The sequence below is a fragment of the Anomaloglossus baeobatrachus genome, chromosome 7 (assembly GCF_048569485.1).
Source record: "Anomaloglossus baeobatrachus isolate aAnoBae1 chromosome 7, aAnoBae1.hap1, whole genome shotgun sequence".
NCBI lineage: Eukaryota > Metazoa > Chordata > Amphibia > Anura > Aromobatidae > Anomaloglossus > Anomaloglossus baeobatrachus.
The window spans coordinates 182,991,045-183,011,662 of NC_134359.1; the positions used below are offsets into that span (position 1 = coordinate 182,991,045).

The 20,618-nt window shown below is 43.6% G+C and overlaps 1 protein-coding gene across 5 annotated transcripts in view; it reads right to left on the minus strand.

The window, feature by feature from the left end:
* TNRC18 (trinucleotide repeat containing 18) overlaps nt 1-20,618 on the minus strand; it is a 1,341,710-nt gene that overhangs the window by 473,492 nt on the left and 847,600 nt on the right. For all 5 annotated transcript variants that reach the window (XM_075317830.1, XM_075317829.1, XM_075317828.1 and 2 more), the window contains one exon: nt 9,213-9,622. In XM_075317830.1, coding sequence (XP_075173945.1) covers nt 9,213-9,622 — 410 coding nt within the window. The remainder of the gene's footprint in view (nt 1-9,212; nt 9,623-20,618) is intronic.

Consider the following 20,618-nt stretch of genomic DNA (forward strand, 5'->3'; position numbering starts at 1 on the left):
ATTTGCCGGTGGGCGGGGAAAGCAGGGAATACGAGATTGTTTAATGAGCGGCCGGCTTTTTCAAAAAAGGAAAAGCCGCCGGAGCAGTGTGAACGCCGTGCAGCGCCGGTGATCGGGGATCGGTGAGTATGAGAGAGGGGGGGAAATCACCAGCAAATGAGGTGAGTAACACGATCAGCTGAACTGTCACTGAGGTTACCCACGGCCACCGCTGCATCCACCGCTGGATCCAGGTAACCTCAGTGACAGCTCAGCCGATCACACAGCTCTCTTCATTAGCTGCGTGCAGGTGACAGGAGCGGCTGTGTCTTCTGCTGCTCCTGTCACCTGCATGCAGCAGAGCTGGATGCGACGCTGGAGGACCGTGGATTACGCCGGACAAGGAGGGCTTTGTTGTGGGTAATAAATTGGTAATGAGGGAATTTGTTAGCGATTTTTATTTCTAATAAAGGATTTTTCGGGTGTGTGTTTTTTAACTGTAATTTACAGATTAATCATGGAAAGTATCTCGGGGTGACGCCTGACATGATTAATCTTGTACTTATTGGCAGCTATGGGCTGCCAATAACTCCTTATTACCCCGATTTGCCAACGCACCAGGGCAAATCGGGAAGAGCCGGGTACAGTCCCAGATCTGTCGCATCTAATGTATGCTGCAATTCTGGGCGTCTGCTGGCTGATATTGTTAGGCTGGGGGGCTCCCCATAACGTGGGGCTCCCCATCCTGAGAATACCAGCCTTTAGCCGTATGGCTTTATCTGGCTGGTATTAAAATAGGGGGGGACCGCACGCCGGATTTTTTAATTATTTATTTAATTACACGGCACACAGAGCCGCGCGGCATTAAATGAAGTCGGGTGAAGTTCACCTGCTTTTTTGACACGTCCCCAACGACCAGCTAGTCGCTCTGCAGGTCCGGATCGCTGTTAGGTCGTTGGCCAGGTCTGCCTGTTTGACAGCTCACCAGAGACTTTGTAGCGATCCCGGCTAGGTTGAGATCGCAGGTTGGATCGCTAGAAAGTCTCAGTGTGTAAACCCAGCTTTACACAGGTGGGTCACAAACTCTGGAATCGCTGACTACTCCACAACCTGTAAGTACTTACTCTGATGGTCCACACATGTTCTTTCAGAGGCTCAACACAGCCCTTTCCCTGCTAAGGAATTCTCTTCGGTAAGGCCCCCTCTATTTTTAAATATCCTTACATAATCTACGTTTTCCTGTACCATGCATACCTCATTGGTTGCTGTTAATATAGTATTGTTTTCGCTTTAATCCCTATGGTGATGCCCAGATCATAACCAAAACTCCCTGTATTATTCTTACCTTTAAGTTACATATACACCAAGGGCCACACCACTTTTGTGGATTAGGACTTCCTGCAACCCCTGGTATGTCATCCTTTTGTTAGCAACAGCTCCTCTTTCATATCTTTCTTGCCATTTTTTCTTTCATACCTTCCTTTTTTGTTTTACCTTAGCCCTTGAGCTCCTGGCAATTTTGCAGTCTGCTGCAATTGACCGATGGTCTTTTTGTGAGATTGGTCTTTATGTGAGATTGGACCTATACACTCATTCTTATGGTATGTTCACATTATTTTTACCTTGTTCCCAATTCATGTCCACAATTATTGATTATGCATTGTATGATTCCAGAGCAGGTAACCCCCCTCACCTTACCTCTCCAGGCTCTGCACTCCTTCATCTACATTGGGTAAAACTTCTCCCCCTCTTCCGTTTTTGGATGTCCCTTTTAACACTTCTTTTTTTCTTTTTCTATATATACCGCCATATATACCTTACAGAAGTTACCTATTCACCTTGGACACTATCCAGCGATACACCAACCTCTCTTTGTCTTCTTTTGTTTATTCCTAAGGTGGGTCCTATATAAGTTTCACTATTCTTCTAGCCATTACGTGACTTCTTTCTCTAAATCCTGTTTTCTATTTACCTATCCTAGGTATACTAAAAAAACACAGTCTGACATTCATCCCATGTGGATATTACATTGTGTACACGTACCTCATAGGTATGTTTTTCGTGCATGTTTTTGCATCTTTTTGTCTGTGTACTTACTCTTGGTTATATTTTCTCAGATTCTCATCACCTCATGGAGGACAGAATTGTATAAGTTGATTCATACTAGTTCATGTAACAATGTCAGATTAACTCTTGTATGTTTTTTACATCATGTCTCACATCATGGAATTTTTTTCTTTGTTATACTTAAATATCATGTTGTATGATTGTAACTTTCTGTTTTATTTTATACCTTTCGTATAGAACCATTGTCCTTGAAAAAGACCCCTAAAGGGTCGATACGTTGGACTTTTTTCTTTCATACAAATACCTTATTAATAAACAACGTGAGTTATTGACTACAGAGATTGCTCCCTCTTCTTTTTCTTGGTGTGCCAAAGCTTACTTTTGGAGGATTTGCATGCATTTTTGCTTCCTGGCACCCGCTAATATTGGTAGTTGAGACAGGTCTGACTATTATATTATGGAAGGTAAATAGAAAACTGGGGGTAGGGAACTTAGATTTAAAGCAACACCCCAGCAGTGAAAAAAAAACCACTAGAGAGCTGCTTTAAAAAAAAAAAAATCTTACCACCCAATGAATACACAATGAATGAGCATTTTGTTAGTTCATTCTGAAGAAAAATATGTCCAATTAAGTGTTTTAATGTCTACATAGATTATCATAAATTCATATGATAATTAAAAGTAAATGTTATAGCCATAAATGTCAGCATCAGAGTGGGTAAACTTTTTGTTTAGCCAGGGACTGCAACAAAAAAGCTTTATAAAACAAAATAAAAAATTTCATTCACAAAGGCTTTTATTTTAATAGAAATATATTTTTTATGGTAGGTTTTGCAAAACACCAAACTATTATTATGAGCAACCATAGAGGAGGCACCATTACATGCAGGAAGAGAAGTGGGCAGTGGGCACTACCGTGTTTCCCCGAAAGTAGGACCCCCCCGAAAGTAAGGCAGGGTGGGGGTTTCGGGGGGGTCCGCCAATGTAGGGCACCCCCCGATTGTAAGGCAGGGTAGCGGGGGGGCCGGGGAATGTAAGGCCGCCTATGGGTGGTGGTCGCGGCGTAATGTAAGGCCGCATATGGGTGGGGGTCCCTGGGGAAAGTACAGGAACTTACCGCTGCCGCTGTTCCCTCGCTCCATCCAGGCCTTCTCCAGTCTCGTGCCACCCGTGGTCCGCCTCCGGTGAATGGCCCCCGCAAGGCTCCCTGCTGGCCATCAGCTCGAGCTGTGATTGGCCAGTCAGCCGGCTCGCAGCTGATTGGCCCTCAGCTCGAGCTGCGATTGGACAGTCAGCCGGCTCGCAGCTGATTGGCCCTCAGCTCGAGCTGCGATTGGCCAGTCAGCCGGCTCGCAGCTGATTGGCCCTCAGCTCGAGCTGCGATTGGCCAGTCAGCCAGCTCGCAGCTGATTGGCCGAAATCAGCCGCGACGTCACCGCCTGCAGGCTCGCTCCGATTTCGGTAAGTTCCGAAACTGTGTGTGTGTGTGTGTGTGTGTGTATGGGTGCCGTATGGGGCTGTATGTGTCAGTGTGTGTGTGTGTGTACGGTACCGGTACGATATGTGTGTGGGTGCCGTGTGGGGCTGTACCGGTACCGTATGTGTCAGTGTGTGTGGTGGCAGAGTGGGGGGCAGAACCACTGTATGGGGAGGCTGCAGGGGGGAGGATGGGGTGGATGCCGGATCTCAAACAATGGGGAGGCTGCAGGGGGGAGGAAGGGGTGGATGCCGGATCTCAAACAATGGGGAGGCTGCAGGTGGGAGGAAGGGGTGGATGCCGGATCTCAAACAATGGGGAGGCTGCAGGGGGGAGGAAGGGGTGGATGCCGGATCTCAAACAATGGGGAGGCTGCAGGGGGGAGGATTGTCATTTTTTTTTCCAATGTAAGGCCTCCCCCGAAAGTAAGGCAGGGTGGGACTTTTGGGGGTAAAATTAATGTAAGACAGGGCCTTACTTTCGGGGAAACACGGTATGATACGCAGGCAAAGATCATCGGCTCTTACTGAATGCAAGCACTTACATAGATGATTAACGGCTGCATTTGTTAGCAAACACTAAAGGGTGCTTTACACGCTACGAAATCGCTAGCGATCTCGTTAGCGATGTGACACGCCAGATCGCAGATAAGATTTGCCAAGATCGCACATAGGTCATTTTTTGTAGCGCCGGTCACATGTGCGATCTTGGCAAATCGTATGTGCGATCTGGCGTGTTACATCGCTAACGAGATTGCTAGCGATGTCGCAGGGTGTAAAGGACCCTTAAGGCTAGTTTCACACATTGGGTTTTCGCCGGTTTGCCAGATTCAGCGCACACCAGTACAGTGTATACAGTACAATGGCAGCGCCGCAACTTCCAGGGCACATGCTCCGGTCACATGACAGCATGTGACTGGCGCTTGTCGCGCTGCCATTGTAATGTATGCACTGTACTGGAGTGCATCGAATCCAGCAAACCGGCGGAAAGCCGGATGTGTGAAACTAGCCTAAGCAATGCAAGGGGCTGCTAAATTCTGCCCAATACACTGTTTATATCTGACTGCTGATGGCAAAGAATCCTCCTAATTTGTTGGAACACCAGGTGTCCGACTAATACAGATCTCATATTGAATTTTTAAGTCTGAGACAACACTTTTAAGTCATTACTAATCAATCCAATGAGGAATGTATTCTTAAACCATTGTATGACATTGATAACAAACAATTCTCATGGCACTACAGAAAGATAATGATTAAAAGATTTTCATTTAGTGATAGATACACGCTAGAAAGGGATCATTTTCCCTCAGAAAATCCCAAAATCTTGATCTATCTATACTTCATTATTGTTATCCAGAACAAAAAGGTAAAATTAGTGGCATAAACTAAGACCGAGCACAACATAATAAAATACTCCAGGCTGAATTCCTCAATGCTCATGGTGACATATTACCAGTTGCAGAAGTGGAGGGCTTGACAAGTTAAGAAGATATATAAACCTTGTCATAGAAAATTTTAAAATTCATAATACGTTTTAATTAACCAACAGCTAGCAATCTAACACGTAAACCTATACATTGTAGTTAACCCCTCCTTTTTGTAAAGGGTGTCCAATCGGCCTGATAAGCGATTGGTGGTGACAGCTAATAGTCTTTCTCAGATAAGAGTGGGGCTTTGCAGTGTCTGTAAAGAGGTAAATATTAGTGTTGAGCCACCCCCTAGTGTTCGAGTTCGGTGAACGGCGGGTTTGTTCGACGAACGTTCGACGAACACCTTCGAACCCCATTGAAAATAATTGAAAACACAAACACATACAAACACAATATACATGTACACATACAGTTAATAAACATTGCCATTATACTTACAGGTCCCTGCGACGCGTCCTGCACTCTGTCTCCTGCCGCTTTTCCTTCCGATCACATCGCTGCGCCCTCCCGGTAACCAGCACTGATGATAGGACCTTCCGTGACATTGTCATAGCATGTGACCAGTCACGTGTCTATTATCTCATTGGCTACAGACTGGTCACATGGCTAGACGTCATGCTAGGTCCTGTCAGTGCATCTCTCCGGTACGTGGTGCTCGTTTGAGCATCTCCGTGTACTGGCGAGATGCTTGGGCACATGCTTGGCTCCCCGTTCCTGCATGTCGGCGCTCTTTAGAGTCAGCCCACATGCAGGAACTAGATGCCACACCCGGTGAATAGCGGCATCGGGAATCAGGTGATCGGAGATCACCGTTGCTATAGTAACCCGCTTGTCAGATTACTATAGCAACGGTGGCAGCGGTGAAGTCACCGCTTTCAACCCGCAGCCTCTGCTCACTCACTGAGTGATTAGACTGCACGGGGGAAAAAAGAAAAAAAAAATTAGACTGTGCACGGGAGCAGCAGCGTCTTCCTCCCATGCAGTGCTGTCTGATGTAGCAGAGCTGCATGGGTTGAAGGAGAAAGAAGACAGAAGAGCAGGATCGTGGAGGGGTGAGAGGGAGTAATAAACATGGAGTCTCTAAGTGTGTCTGTGTATTTTATTTCTATTAAAGTATTTTTTCTCTGTGCTGTCTTTTTTTTTTTAACCCTTTATTGGAGATTATTAATGGCAGGGTCAAACTTGCCTGACATTAAGAATCTCTGGCTTTAATAGTAGCTAGTAAAACAAAGCTAGTATTAACTCTTTATTACCCAGCAAGCCACCCAGCATCAGGGCTGCTGAAGAGTTGGATACAGCGCCAGATGATGGCACTTCTATGAAAGCACCATTTTCTGGGGCGGCTGCGGACTGCAATTCACAGCAGAGGGGCCCAGAAAGCTCGGGCCAACCTGTCCTGCGGATTCCAATCCCCAGCTACCTAGTTGTACCTGGCTGGACACAAAAATGGGTCGAAGCCCATGTCGTTTTTGTTTTTTTTTAATTATTTCATGAAATTCATGAAATAATTAAAAAAAAAAAGGGGCTTTTTGGTTCCCAGCCGGGTACAAACAGGCAGCTGGGGGTTGGGGGCAGCCGTACCTGCCTGCTGTACCTGGCTAGCATACAAAAATATGGCGAAGCCCACGTCATTTTTTTGGTTGGCAAAAAACTCCATACAGTCCTGGATGGAGTATGCTGAGCCTTGTTGTTCTGCAGCTGCTGTCTGCTCTCCTACATACACTAATGAATGGAGCATACTGAGCCTTGTAGTTCTGCTCCCCCTCTCTCTCCCTCCCATCTTCTGGCGCTGTATCCAACTCATCCAGCTGCCCTGGTGACAGGTGGCTCGCTGGGTAATAATGGGGTTAGGGCTAGCTGTATATTATCAACTGGCCCTAAGCCCGAAATTCATGGTGTCACGGCAATATTAGATATTAGACATGGCCACCATGAATTTCTAGTACAGATAAAAAAAAAACACACAGAAAAATATTTTTATTAGAAATAAAACACAACACAATTAGTGACTCCATCTTTATTGAAATAAAGAACCCCCCTCCGCAGTAATCCTGGGTCAAGGGTCCCGCGCCGTCCAATCCGGATCCAATATCAAATGATCCGTATGCTGGAAGGCAAAGCGATCAGATGATGTGTCAGGTTCAGGGGCCTGAATCGCATGACACAGCAGCTGATTGTATAAACGGCTTTTATACAATCAGCTGATGCATCAGTGCAAAAAAAACCAACAAAACTACACCCTTCTGTGCGGACTCCTGTCCGACAGCATCAGCTGATAGTTTAGCCGGCCGGGCAGTAAAAAGCCAGCCTCATCGCTCAACTTATAGTGTCAGCTGATTCCGTCAGGTGACCGCATCAGCTGATCATCGCCAGGTCTGAGAGAGGAGAGAGCAATGCAGCCTCATTCCTTGAACTGCTCCGATTTTAGAGGTGTGCCCGCGGCTCACAGCTGATGTCCAGCTCCTCCCCTCAGTGCATAATTAAATTAAATTATAATTATAAATAAATAATAATTATAATTTAAAATTATAAATAAATTAAATTCTTTACTGGGATGGACAGGACTCGAACTTGTGAACTATTTCTCCTTAGGTGGCAGCTCTACCCATTGAGTCACTACATGTAATGAAAAGCTATTATTTCCTGTTGTCCGCACCAGGCCAATGTCCTGCTTTTTACCATCTGTTTCTCCCCTCCTCCCTCAATCGTATATTATGTGATTTCTTTTGCACTTGCACTTTGAAATTTCTATGCAATAAAACTTATGAACTGTTTTCAGCAATTTTGCTCATGTTCTCCTTTTTTTGAAATGTAATGAAAAGCATAGGAAGATTTGGTAATCTTGACCTCTGTATTGCAGTAGAGAATCCAGAAGTGGATTATTCAGCTACAAAGAGAGAGAGAGAGAAAGAGAGAAAAAGAGAGAGAGGGTTTTTTTGTCTTTTATTCCAAATAAAGGATTTTTTCGGGTGTATGTGTTTATTTACTTTCACTTAGAGGTTAATCATGGAAGGTATCCTGGGGAAATGCCTGTCATGATTAACCTAACCTGATTACCCCGATTGCTACCGCACCAGGGCAATTCGGGATAAGCTGGGTAGAGTCCCGGGACTGTTGCATCTAATGGATGCAGCAATTCCGTGCAGCTGCTGGCTGATATTGTTAGGGTGGTGGGCTCCCCATAATGTGGCGTTCCCCATCCTGACAATACCAGCCTCCAGCAGTGTGGCTTTATCTTGGCTGGTATCAAAATTGGGGGAACCACAGTGTTTTTTTGCTTTTTTTTAAATTTATTTATTTATTTTACTGCACGATATAGACCCGCCCAGCGGCGGCTGTGATTGGTTGTAGTGAGATAGCTGTCACTCAGCGTGGGGGCGTGTCTGACTGCAACCAATCATGGGCGCCGGTGGGCAGGGAAAGCAGGGAATACCAGATTGAATAATGAGCGGCAGCCATTTTCAAAAGAGGAAAAGCCGACGGAGCTTTGTGACAGCCATGCAGCTCATCGGTGAGTAGGAAAGAGAGGGATTGTGCTGGGGACGCAGGACACATGCAAATACACAACGTGCGCACATAGCCTTACTGTGAAAAGCCTCGCTTTTGGTGATCGAACCGTTATCGAACGGTAACTCGAACAGCCGAACTTGAAGCAAATTGTTCGAGTTCGTCGAACGACTCGAACACCACCCAAAATCACTCTAATTTGAAATTGGCGAACAGTTCGAATCGAACGTCGCTCATCTCTAGTATATATTCGAAGCACTGGAATTGATTGTGTATATACACTATATAAATTCACTGTCAGCTCCCAATAATCATCCCAGTAGTGGAAACAGCCTCGGCCTTGTTCATTAATCATTGGTCAATTACGTAATTATCTTGACGATAAGGGGCAGCAGAGGGAAGTTTGTGACAGATTGGTGGTAGCGGTGGGATATCTGTGTGACCCTCCTGGCTGTCTCAGTCTGCCTCCTTGACAAACCTCATCCACAGTATAGGTAATTGCTCTGAACTATTAGTGGGCCCTTGCAATCTTACACTTATCAACTATTCTGTGGATAGGTATTAAAGGGATTTTTCAACACTTGATTTTTAACCAAAAGGTGACATTACTGGTGTTTTTATTTTTTGTGGAGCAATCAGATAAGCAGTGTTAACAGGGTCAGTTTACAACAAACATATACATGACATTGTTGTTGAGTGTCACTTAAAAAAAATCCCACGTATATGGTCAGTTTTAATTGTTAAACGTACCTTACATTTGTCTTTTTGTTCCCTTTCCTTTTTAAGACTACCCATATTGCTGCAGCGAACAGTTTTAGACACAGAGTTTGTCATTGTAGTGACATCAATCAATATAGAGGAAGAACTGATTGCCCCATGAAGAAAGATTCGTTCACTTCTGCGCCGCCTCCAAAGATCATCGTCACTTACTTCTATGTCAAATTCTTGGTTGTGGTCTTTTGCAGACCTAGATTTGTTTAATTTCTGCACCTTGTCAACAGTTTTTTCTTTTCCAGGAGGATTCAAAATGGTATCCACTTCCATTTTATCGACAGCCATTTTGGAATTTCGTACTTTTTTGGAACTAGTAAACTTTAAATCATGTAATGACATTGCTTCATTTTGTTCTTCACTTTCTGATTCTATTTCCTGAGACACACCTGCAAAAATGAATAAATGTGAAAAGAACATCATATAAAAAAAAAAAATAAGTTAGTATAATTACCAATTTTAATATATTTTTCATATCTAAAAGTTCAAGTTATGAAACTTTAATGTTCTTTTAAAATTATTGTTGTTTAGCTTGAAAAGTTATATGATAAGTTTTTAATACAATTATTAAAAATGTAAAGGATTTTTTTTGTTTCCAGTAAATTATTTTCCCCACACACAGTTCAGTACAGGAAAGAAAAAAAAAAGGGGTGGGGAGGGGGTAGGGGGTGAGTAAATTACTTACCCTTCCCAGGCCCAGCAGTGTACAGGGTCGGACTGATCTGCCAGAAAACTGGAGAATCCTTCAGTGGACCCTGGGTTCACCGTGAACCTTTCAGTAGGACACAGAAGTGTGACACAGAAGTGTTCCATAGGTAACATCATTTTTGGACGCAGATTCAGTTGAAATTTATTGCAGTGAAGAAAGTAATTAAAAAGTCTGCCGGCCTATCAGAAGACATTAGTTGACATGCGCCGCCCTATCCATGTGCGCTTGATATGTAACAGCAAGAGGATGCCGCTTGCCACAAGAGGGTAGACAGGTAAAAAGATCAGTTTTTTTCTGTGTTGCAGAAGAGCAGCAGGATGAAAAGCAATGTTACAGAAAGAGTCCATGATGGGGGACATTATTACATCAGGGGCCAAGGATCAGGCACTCTGTTGCAAACATTGATGTAAGTTGCAGATTGTATTGCAGCTAAGGAAAAAGGAAACAATTTAAATCATCTTCCATTGAGAGTGTGATTTGTTTCTAAACGTGATTTGGATTAATCTCACGCTGTACTCTAACATGTGTAATAGCAGTACAGCACAGTAATGTGGGACAGAGAAGATTCCTGAAACTACCTGAGAAGGTAGTTAGCAGGTAAAGCACTAGACAGCGTTAGAGTGGAGAAAAAGTATGAGCAGAGTATTCCCTAGCAGAGGTAATACTAGGCAAGCCACCAGATGGCAGTAGAATCGTCAGAATGCCGTATCACGACATGAGGTCTTGTAAATACACAGGGGCAAAGTCTAAACGTAGTCAGATGGAAGCAAGCAGTCAGTAGCCGGGAAATCAGAACTCAGAAGCGACGGGGAATGGGAAGAGAACAAGAACGGAATCAAGGTAAGCAGTCGAATAACGAACAGGGAGAAAGACTAGCAGGGAGCTGAAGGGAGACAGCAGGAGAGAGACACTGACAAGATTGAAACAAAGAACAGAAGAGGTTAACAACAGGTCAGGTGAACACAGAGGTCAGGAGGGGGCAGGGCAGATAACAAGTCACTCACGAGCAGAACACGGCAGAGCGAGAAATATCACTGGCATAGTCGCAGAGAAACAGTGCCCTAATATAGTAGCCTGACCTCCAGAACGAGGCAGGAAGGATTAACCCCTAACGTGACCTGTATCAGAAGTGAAACTAAAAAAAAGGCTCAGCTGCAGCTGAGCCAGGAGTAAATCATGGCAATTAAGAGTGTGTCTTGTGATTCACTGAAGAGGTACTTGGGAATCCTACTTAATTCTCTAATTTAATTGTACTTTCTTCATTTGTTTTTCTCCCTACAGGTCACAAGTCTCTTACTTTACTACCGGTTTGTTTAAGGGTTAATTACATTGTCCTTATGGACATTCTGAGTTATAAATATACCCACAAATTAATTACAAATGGGAGTACATAATTAAGGCTTAATAAGTAGCAGCTGCTTGGGGCTTGCACTCCTTTGCAAATATTTCAGTGAGTTGTTGTTTTGCAGCTAAGGGAAAGGAAAACTGTTAAAATCATCTTCCATTGTGAGTGTGAATGAGCGGGCGAGTGTGATTTATTTCTAAGTGGGATTTGGATTAAAGGGAATCTGTCAGCAGGTTTTTGCTATGTAAGCTGTGAAGACAGCATGCTGTAAGGGTTAACACAGAGAATTCAGGGATGCCAGACTTGGGAAGGTTCAATCTTGTTTATTTGCTTTGTTTGTCTAAGCAGCAGGACTGTGAGGTTTTCACTTTTTGCCTTGTTTTCTGTCATTTTGCTTTAATCTGTTTTTATTTTTCCATTGGCCATCTTGCTTCCTGTTCTGCTGCCCTCACCTTGCCCTCAGTCAGTATGGATTCCTCAGCTTCAATGTTCCTGCCCTGTTCCCTGACAATTACTTGCTTAAGGCTGCTTTCACACTACGTTTTTTTAACTGTAGGTAAAATACTGCAAACCGCATTTGACAGGATCCTGTGTTTTCAAAGTGCAACCGCAATTGTTATTTTACGGGATCCTGGATGCAGCGAGACACAGAATTTTTTGGCCGGCACTGGAGTCAGCTGATCTGAATTCAGCTGAACTGACCGAATAGCCAGCAGAAAAAGTAATCAGATCAGCTGACTCCAGTGTCTGCCAATTATTTGTTCTGTGTCCCGCTGCATCCATCACAGAGTGTGCAGGCTGTGAGGTCAGCTGATTTCAGATCAGCTGACTCCAGTGCCGGCTGAACTCAGTTGACCTCACAGCCTGCACACGCTGCGATGGATGCAGCGTGACACAGAACAAGTAATCAGCCAACACTATAGTCAGCTGATCTGATTACTTGTTCTGCTGGCTGTGTGTTCAGGAGTAGGGATGAGTGAGCAATAAAATGCTCAAGTGCTCGATGGGCGAAGCCCATGTCGATTTTTTGGGCTCGATGGGCTCCCGCTGCATTTTCTATTGCTAAGGGTAACCCAAGCAGCTAATGGCGATGAAAAAGATTTTTGCCCAAAAACTAAAAAAAAAAATGACGTGGGCTTCGCCATATTTTTGTATGCTAGACAGGTAAAGCAGGCAGCTATGGGCTGCCCCAAGCTGCCTATTTGTACCCGGCTGGGAACCAAAAATATAGGAAGGCCCTTTTTTTAATTATTTTAAGAATTTCATGAAATAATAAAAAAAAACTAGATGGGCTTCGCCCAATTTTTGTGTCCAGCCAGGTGCAACTAGGCAGCTGGGGATTGGAATCCGAAGCGCAGGGTGGCCCAAGATTTCTGGGCCCTCCCGCAGTGAATTGCAGTCCGCAGCCGCCCCAGAAAATGGTGCTTTTATAGAAGCGCCATCTTCTGGCGCTGTATCCGACTCTTCAGCGGCCCTGGTGCCAAGTGGCATGCTGGGCAATAAGGGGTTAATACCAGCTTTATTTTACCAGCTGGCATAAAGCCCGAGAATCTTAATGTCAGGCCAAGTTTGACCCGGCATTTAAGAATCAACAATAAAGAGTTAAAAAAAAAAAAAAAAACACCACACAGAGGAAAAATACTTTATTAGAAATAAATACACTGACACTTCATGAGAAATAAATACACAGACACACTTAGGGACTCCCTCTTTATTACTCCTTCTCACCCCTCCACGATCCTGGTCTTCTGTCTCAGAAAGAGAGAGAGAGATTTCTGTACTGACCATGCCAGGCTGCTTTCTGGATATGCTCAGTACAGACAACAGGATCCTATGTCTATCAGGATAAGGCGACTTCTGGTACAGACTGCAGACGGATCCCGTGCCCTTTAAAAGGCATTGCATGTACCGCCGCAATTTTACAGACCCATTAACTTGCAGTATTTTGCCCGAGGACAAAACCGCTGCTAGTAGCGTGTTTGAAAAAGGTAACATACCCCAAAGCAACAGATCCAGCACGCAACCGCATGTGACCGCATATTGCCGCAATTCCATTGCAAATGCTATGAAATTACAACGCATTTGCGGAAAAAGCAACGGCTTTCAGCAAAAAATCCATTTGTGGCGCAGTTAACAAACCATAGTGTGAAAGCAGCCTAAGCCGCCTCAGCTGATGGACCAGTGCTTCTGAATCCTGTTTACAGCCTGCCTGCAACCTGGTCTCCTGAAATCTTTGAAGGAACTACTTTTCTGCCATCCTCTGCTTTGGATCCCTGGAACTCGTGTCAACACAGGAACCCTTCTGCTCTGCCATGGACACTGACAATTACAGTACGAGAGAGTGAACTATAACTTGAGACTTCTGCTGAACTTTGAGGATCCATTCCTGCTTAATTTGTTCCCAGCAACTGTTTAACCCTTCTCATGTTTTGTGCACTTACTTGTAAGAAGTAATACAAGAACTCTTTAGCAAACCTGTGCCCTTGTGTTACCCTTGCACTAGACTCTATAGAAACAGTATTTAACACCTTACAGGTACTTTTGATTGCTCAGACTACAATGTTATGCCTACACCAGTCCAACAAGCCCCCTGCAGTGATTGACACCTCATTGTTAATGTACAATCTCTATTGAGAGCCTGGTGTGGTGTGGAAACTAATCCAGTTCTGCTAGTTGGCCAAATATAAAAATTCTGATTCTGTCAGAACGCCTGCACCCAGTAATCTAAGTGATATATTGTTGGATATAATAATAATAATAATAATAATAATAATAATAATAATAATAATAATAATAATAATAATAATCATAAAAACCACCTAGACAAACTAACACGCAAATAATGTAGAGAATATACAGATATTTTTAATATAAAGATATTGTCAATAGATAGGAGGTCCAAAATTATGACCAACTATTCAGGGGGACCATTAAATATTTCCTAGGGGGAGATATTTGCCCTACCTATCAATGGAGGTTAGACACCCTAAAGTTTTAGCAACGTGGTGCCCCCATTCCACGGCAGTTCTCCCTGAAAATTGTCCGTGCTCTCCCTGGTCTCTCACAGTCAAAATATAACTAGAAATGTAGAGGCAAGGTATGTTCTATATCATCAGACATCCCTAATCTTGAGAGAATTTATAGTACTTATATCATCCCAAATGTTGTACAGGTTGTCAAACAATGGCACTATAGAATTAGTAATCTATTCATGAATAAGTGACACATAATTTCTCCATCGCTCGACACGTTTCCGCCCACCTAATTTTTGGGGTTCATCAGGAGACTGGAGTAAGGTACAAATCACCTGTAGTATGTCTTCTGTCTCCCCTCTGCCTCTGTATAGCTCTTTAGAGCTATACAGAGGCAGTGTGGAGACATGCTTACCAGATGATTGTAGCATGTCTCCACACTGCCTCTGTATAGCTCTGTTGAGGTATACAGAGACAGTGGGGAGATATGCTATAAGCGATTGTACCCTAGTCCAGTCGCATGATGAAACCCACAAACTAGCTAAAGGAGTGTCTGCTGCAGGAAGGGAGGAAATAGGAGTGCAGGGCAGGTTAGACAGTTGCTGATAGGGAGGGACTCCATTATTAGGAAAACAGGTAGGGAAATCTGTCACAAAAACAGGGATAACCGAACAGTGCGTTGTATTCCTGGCACTCGAGTTCGGTACATAGTTGATCAGGTTGACACATTACTGTGAGGGGCTGGTGAGGACCCAGCGGTCATTGTGCACATCGGCACAAATGACAAAGTTTGAAGTGAAAGGTCCTTTACGATAATTTCAAGGAATTAGGTAAGTTAAAAGAAAAGACTTTGAAAATGATATTGTTTTTAAATACTGCCTGTGCCGCGTGCTACGAGGCAGTGGAAGATTAGTTAGGTAACTAAATGGCCAAGGAATTTTTGTAGGAAGAAGGGTTTGGGGTTTCTGATGAAGTGGGCAAATTTCTCTGTTGACTACAGGCACTACACAAGGAATGGACTGCATCTCAATATAGAGGGTACTGCTGTGTTGGGGAAAAAATGGCTAAAAGGTTGGAGGAGTGTTTAAACAAGGGATGGTGTTACAGGGCTAGCTCCAATATTAATTATTAATGCTGATAAGCTGGGTTGTCACTGTAATATGAGCCAACTCCAAATATTAATTATTATTGTCAGATTTAATATGGGCTAACTCCAAATAATTAATTGTCAGATTTGACTAATAATAATCAATATATAAGGTAACATACACCTATCGCCATCCATTCCTTTGCTAAATGAATATAATTACTGGCAACTAACTGAGACTAAACCGTGTAATAATAAACAATATTTATTAAACACACCCAAAAGTCTACAGTATATATATGTATGCTACTAAATTACACACAAAAACCCACAATTATCTAATAATATTTCCCACCCAAATACACACAAATTTTGTCCCACCTATCACTATCACTAGCTATCCCTACGTAGCAAAAGGAATAAATACAGGGAAAAGCAATGCAGGGGATAAAGCAGCAATGAAGGTGTAACACAGCAATGCAAGCAGGAGACAGCAAAGTGAGAATTAAAACAGTAATAACAGATGGCAAGTAATGGGTTAATAGCAGGAGGAAGAAAGATACCTAGACTTCCTGCTGAGTGCTGCCAGATGATGATTAGCTGCTGATGGTCCAGATAGGGAGAGCTGCTGAAGGTGGAAGAACAACATATAATATTCAGTTGAATGCTGAACAACCTATAATGAATGATCAGATGATGCTTATATATTGCTCCATATATGTGGTCAGCGATTGAAAATGGCTCAATGCATTTTGCCCCCTTTATCTTCACTAACATGGCTGCAGCAGAGAATGCCACTTTATTCAGCTACTAACCTAAGCATACCTGTACAGCTGAAAGTGTGAGCTATTCCTTGATGGACCATTTTTTTTAAATACCTTTCCACATCAATATGTGTTATCATCTGACCCTATGGCCTCCTGATGAGCCTGACTCTTCTGAATTATAAAGATAAAGGGGGTGAAATGCATAGAGGCATTTTCAATTGGCTGACCACATATAAGAAGCAATATATTAGCATCATCTGAACAATCATTATATGTTGTTTAGCATTAAACTGGTTAGCTACCATTGATAGCATTAATGTACATATATTGCACAAGGTTCCTGCTATCCTGTTACGGTATTTTGCGGTGATCAAACAGTTTCAATTTTTAGATATACCTACCTCAGTGTGGATTTTCCTTTGGCTGGTGATACCTGAAGTACCATATTTCCTATCCTAGGTTTTTGCACAGGTACTATATTCAAGTGCATCTCAAATTAGAATATTGTATATCTTGGATGTCCAAGAGGCAGTCATTGACACACTCCACAAGGAGGGTAAACCATAAAAGGTCATTGCTAAAGAAGCTGGCTGTTCATAGAGTGCTGCATCCAAGCATATTAATGGACAGTTGAGTGGAAGGAAAAAGTGTGGTAGAAAAAGGTGCACAAGCAACCGGGAAAAACACAGCCTTGATCAGATTGTTAAGAAAATGCCATTCAAAAATTTGGGGGAGATTCACAAGGAGTGGACTGCTGCTGGAGTCAGTGCTTCAACAGCTACCACACACAGATGTATCCAGAACATGGGCTACAACTGTCGCAATCCTGGTGTCAAGCCACTCATGACCAATAGACAATGCCAGAAGCGTCTTACTTGGGTCAAGGAGAAAAAGAACTGGACTGTTGCTCAGTGGTTCAAGGTGTTGTTTTCAGATGAAAAACAAAACAAATCACTGATCTCGGGGAGACCAGCCAGAGAAAACACTGCCGGCAGCCAATGAAGTCGCTCAACACAGTGAAATCCTAGGTGCATTGCCCCCTGGAAAGTATGCAAATCAAAAGGGTCAGTGGAGCCTCTGTTAGTAGTCTCGACATGGACATAGCCTGATATTCCCACGGGAAGGACCTAGCCAAGGAGTGGCTCTTTTTAGGAGACCACCATAACCACCATATTAAGTGGCCCTTTTAGTCAATATCCAGCTCTTGACGAGTTTAAAGATATGACAAGGGAAATATCAAGGCCGGGTATCCATCCACAGACAGCTGTTTCAGGGTATTGCCCCTCATCAGTGTGGAGTAGGATTCTGGCCAGGTGCCTAGTAGACCAGGTATTTTCCGTGTCGAGACTCCTAACAGAGGCTCCACGGACCCTTTTGATTTGTAAAGTAAATTTTGCATTTCATTTGGAAATCAAGGTCCCAAAGTCTGGAGGAACAGTAGAGAGGCACACAATCCAAGCTGCTTAAGGTCTAGGGTGAAGTTTGCACAATCAGTAATAGTTTGGGGAGCCATATCATCTGCTGGTGTTGGTCCACTGTGTTTTATCAAGACCAAGTCAACGCAGCCGTCTACCAGGAAATTATCAAGCACTTCATGCTTCCCTCTACCGAAAAGCTTTTTGGAGATGGAAATTTCATTTTCCAGCAGGACTTGGCACCTGTCTACACTGTCAGAAGTACCAATACCTGGTTTAATAAACACAGTATAACTGTGCTCGGCAAACTCGCCTGACCTAAACCACATAGAGAATCTATGGAGTATTGCGAAGAGGAAGATGAGAGACACCAGACCCAACAATGCAGACGAGATGAAGGCTGCTATCAAAGGATATCACAGAGTATATATTTAAAACACACCTTTATTGATATACATAAAAGGGAATGAAACCTATATTTTTGACACATCTATTATCAAACAAACAAAGACTCCACACAGTGAAATAAGTAAAATTTGTCCACTGTTTGTAGAGAGTGCTCTCTACAAGCTGTGGATACTGCTTTATAATTTACTGCCAGCGTTCCTTATGATCTGTATATTCCCAGCACGCTGCTGAATACACTGTGTGTTTACCTGTCTGGTTACATCACTATCAGCATCCCACAAGATCCATATACAGTACTTCCATCACGTGAACTGAAGAAGGTCTAACTGACCGAACCATCTTCATTTATGTACTGGATTGCAATATTTTTTTAATTAATAAACAAATCACAGGTTTTTTTGGCGTGCATGGTTAATTGTTATGGCTACGGCTCTGGATCCTACCATTGCACACAACTACAGTGTTAGATGTGCCATGTGCTTCATGTGTGATTGAAAGCAGTCAAGCATGCTGACACTCAGGCTGGGGGTGCTGTCTGACTGAAACCACTCACAGATGCCAGGACTCCCGGTGGGCGGGGGAAACAGTGAATATGTATGAGCGATAATGAAAAGCCCCGGAAGTAGCAATACAGGCTTGTGGGAGACTCGGTAAGTATAACGCGCCTTCTCCAATCCCTCTATCGATTCTACCATTTTTAAGTGCCAGTTCCTGGTCCCCAATGGGGACCGGCTTCCGGCCAGATATCAGGGATCAATTCCAGGCTGGAACCAGATTTTTTTTTTGTTAAAAATCTGTTTTGACCCACCGATCTGGGTTATCTGCGAGTCTGCCCATCACAAATTATCAAAGTAATAAATGATGTCGCTATCTGGCTGTAGCCAAATAAATTTTCCCACCAGGACACCTTTAATTATTTGTCTAGAGCATTAATAATCCTTATGATCTTGGTCTTTTCATGCTCAAGCTGAATAGTGGCTCAATTGAAGATTTTGGAGTATCTGTTCTTCACTGAACTCCAGCAAGAGATGCTTGAGCATGCAACATAAACCAAGGGGACTCTCCTGTAGCATCATGGGAGTGCCAGGGCGGATGACAAGTCTCTTTTCTGGTATCACTAGGGTTCTTCCCTGCCACTGAACCACCCACCAGTTAGTATGGTTGGCTGCAAAAGGGGAGATCAGGGAGCTTACCATCTCTTGAATGTTAAATGGATAGTGGCCCATGTATAAAGAGGAAACAACATGCTTCAGGTTATATGAGAGTTCACTCTGGACTTGCATACACACTATGCCAAACTGAACTCTGTCTTGCACTTCCACAACACCTGCAACTAGCCTTCTAAACTTCTCTCAGAGCAGAAGATAGAGACCTAGTGGCACCAATGTGCGAATGCTGCAAACCCTCTAAACCATGGTTTACATCAAGCTGAGTTCTAAAGCTTTCCCCAGCATGTCGCGTAATGTCCCAAAATTTACTTCTCAGAACTTCCATATACATAGTATATAGCATTCCCAAAGCACATTCGCTTAATCTTAAGTTTATAATATCTCTCCTCCTCCTGTATTTCCTGTGTTGGGGATCATCTTTTCTCGCCTCTTGAGCCGCCTCTACCCATCTGTGATCCCAGTAGTCAACTTTTATGTCATCTATGGAAATTCACCAGGAGTATAGGACGAATTTTGTTCCTGTGATGATGTTCCAATGGGAATGACAGTTGAGGGGCTATGGGATCTGCCACATGATAGGTAGTAATGTTGCAAAAGCCCAAGTATGGTTTAACTGGTTTGAGACCTTTAGCTTCACACGGGAACCCTTTCTACTGTCACACATACTTAACCTCTTCCCCTGAACTGGTACCGCTGATCGCTACCTCCAGCCTGTAACACTAGGTTCCCAATAGGTTTGGGTTTGGACAAATAGACACACTGTGTAAACAACAAGCACTCTTCGTACACCACCTCACAAAAAGACCACTTAAATGGACTGCCAATATTTCTGTCAAAGTTAATGTCTCTGCCTGTGGGATCTTTACAATTGAAAGACACGTATCTACTCTGCTATTCTTTAGTCATAGGAATACTATTCATCCATATGTATACGGTTGGGGTGTCCAACCTGGTGCATAGCAAGTCCCACCTCCAGGGATTTGTATCCAACATCACCATCTGTATATCTAGCTCCCAGTGGGCATAGGTGACAATAATATCCCATCACATCTGATTTACAGTCTTCTCTCATGATCGTGATTATGAAAGACCGTATGGATGGGGACCCCTCTACTTGAGTATACCGCAGATCCTTGGAATTGGTCTGTACCTTTAAAACTGTTGCTCGAAACAAGCCCTCCAGTTTTACTAGATCACTCTGATCACTCAATGAGGCTTGCACAGAGTTACTGCAGTTTCACTGGTCCGTGGACACATGTCCCTGGGCATACTTGGATTCCATTATGATAACCATCTGGGAATCTCTCAACATACAATATGCCTTCAGAGTGCCTTTTACAGGTATGGGTCTGTTAGGGTATGTGCCCACAATCAGGATTCACTGCGTCCTGGACGCAGCGGGTCCTGACCTGCAGGTCCGCGAGTCTCCTCCGCAGGAGAACGCAGGAGACTGCAGCTGCTCGTAACCACGATAGGGTTTGTTGCGCTGCAGTTTCTCGCTTCTGTTCTCCCT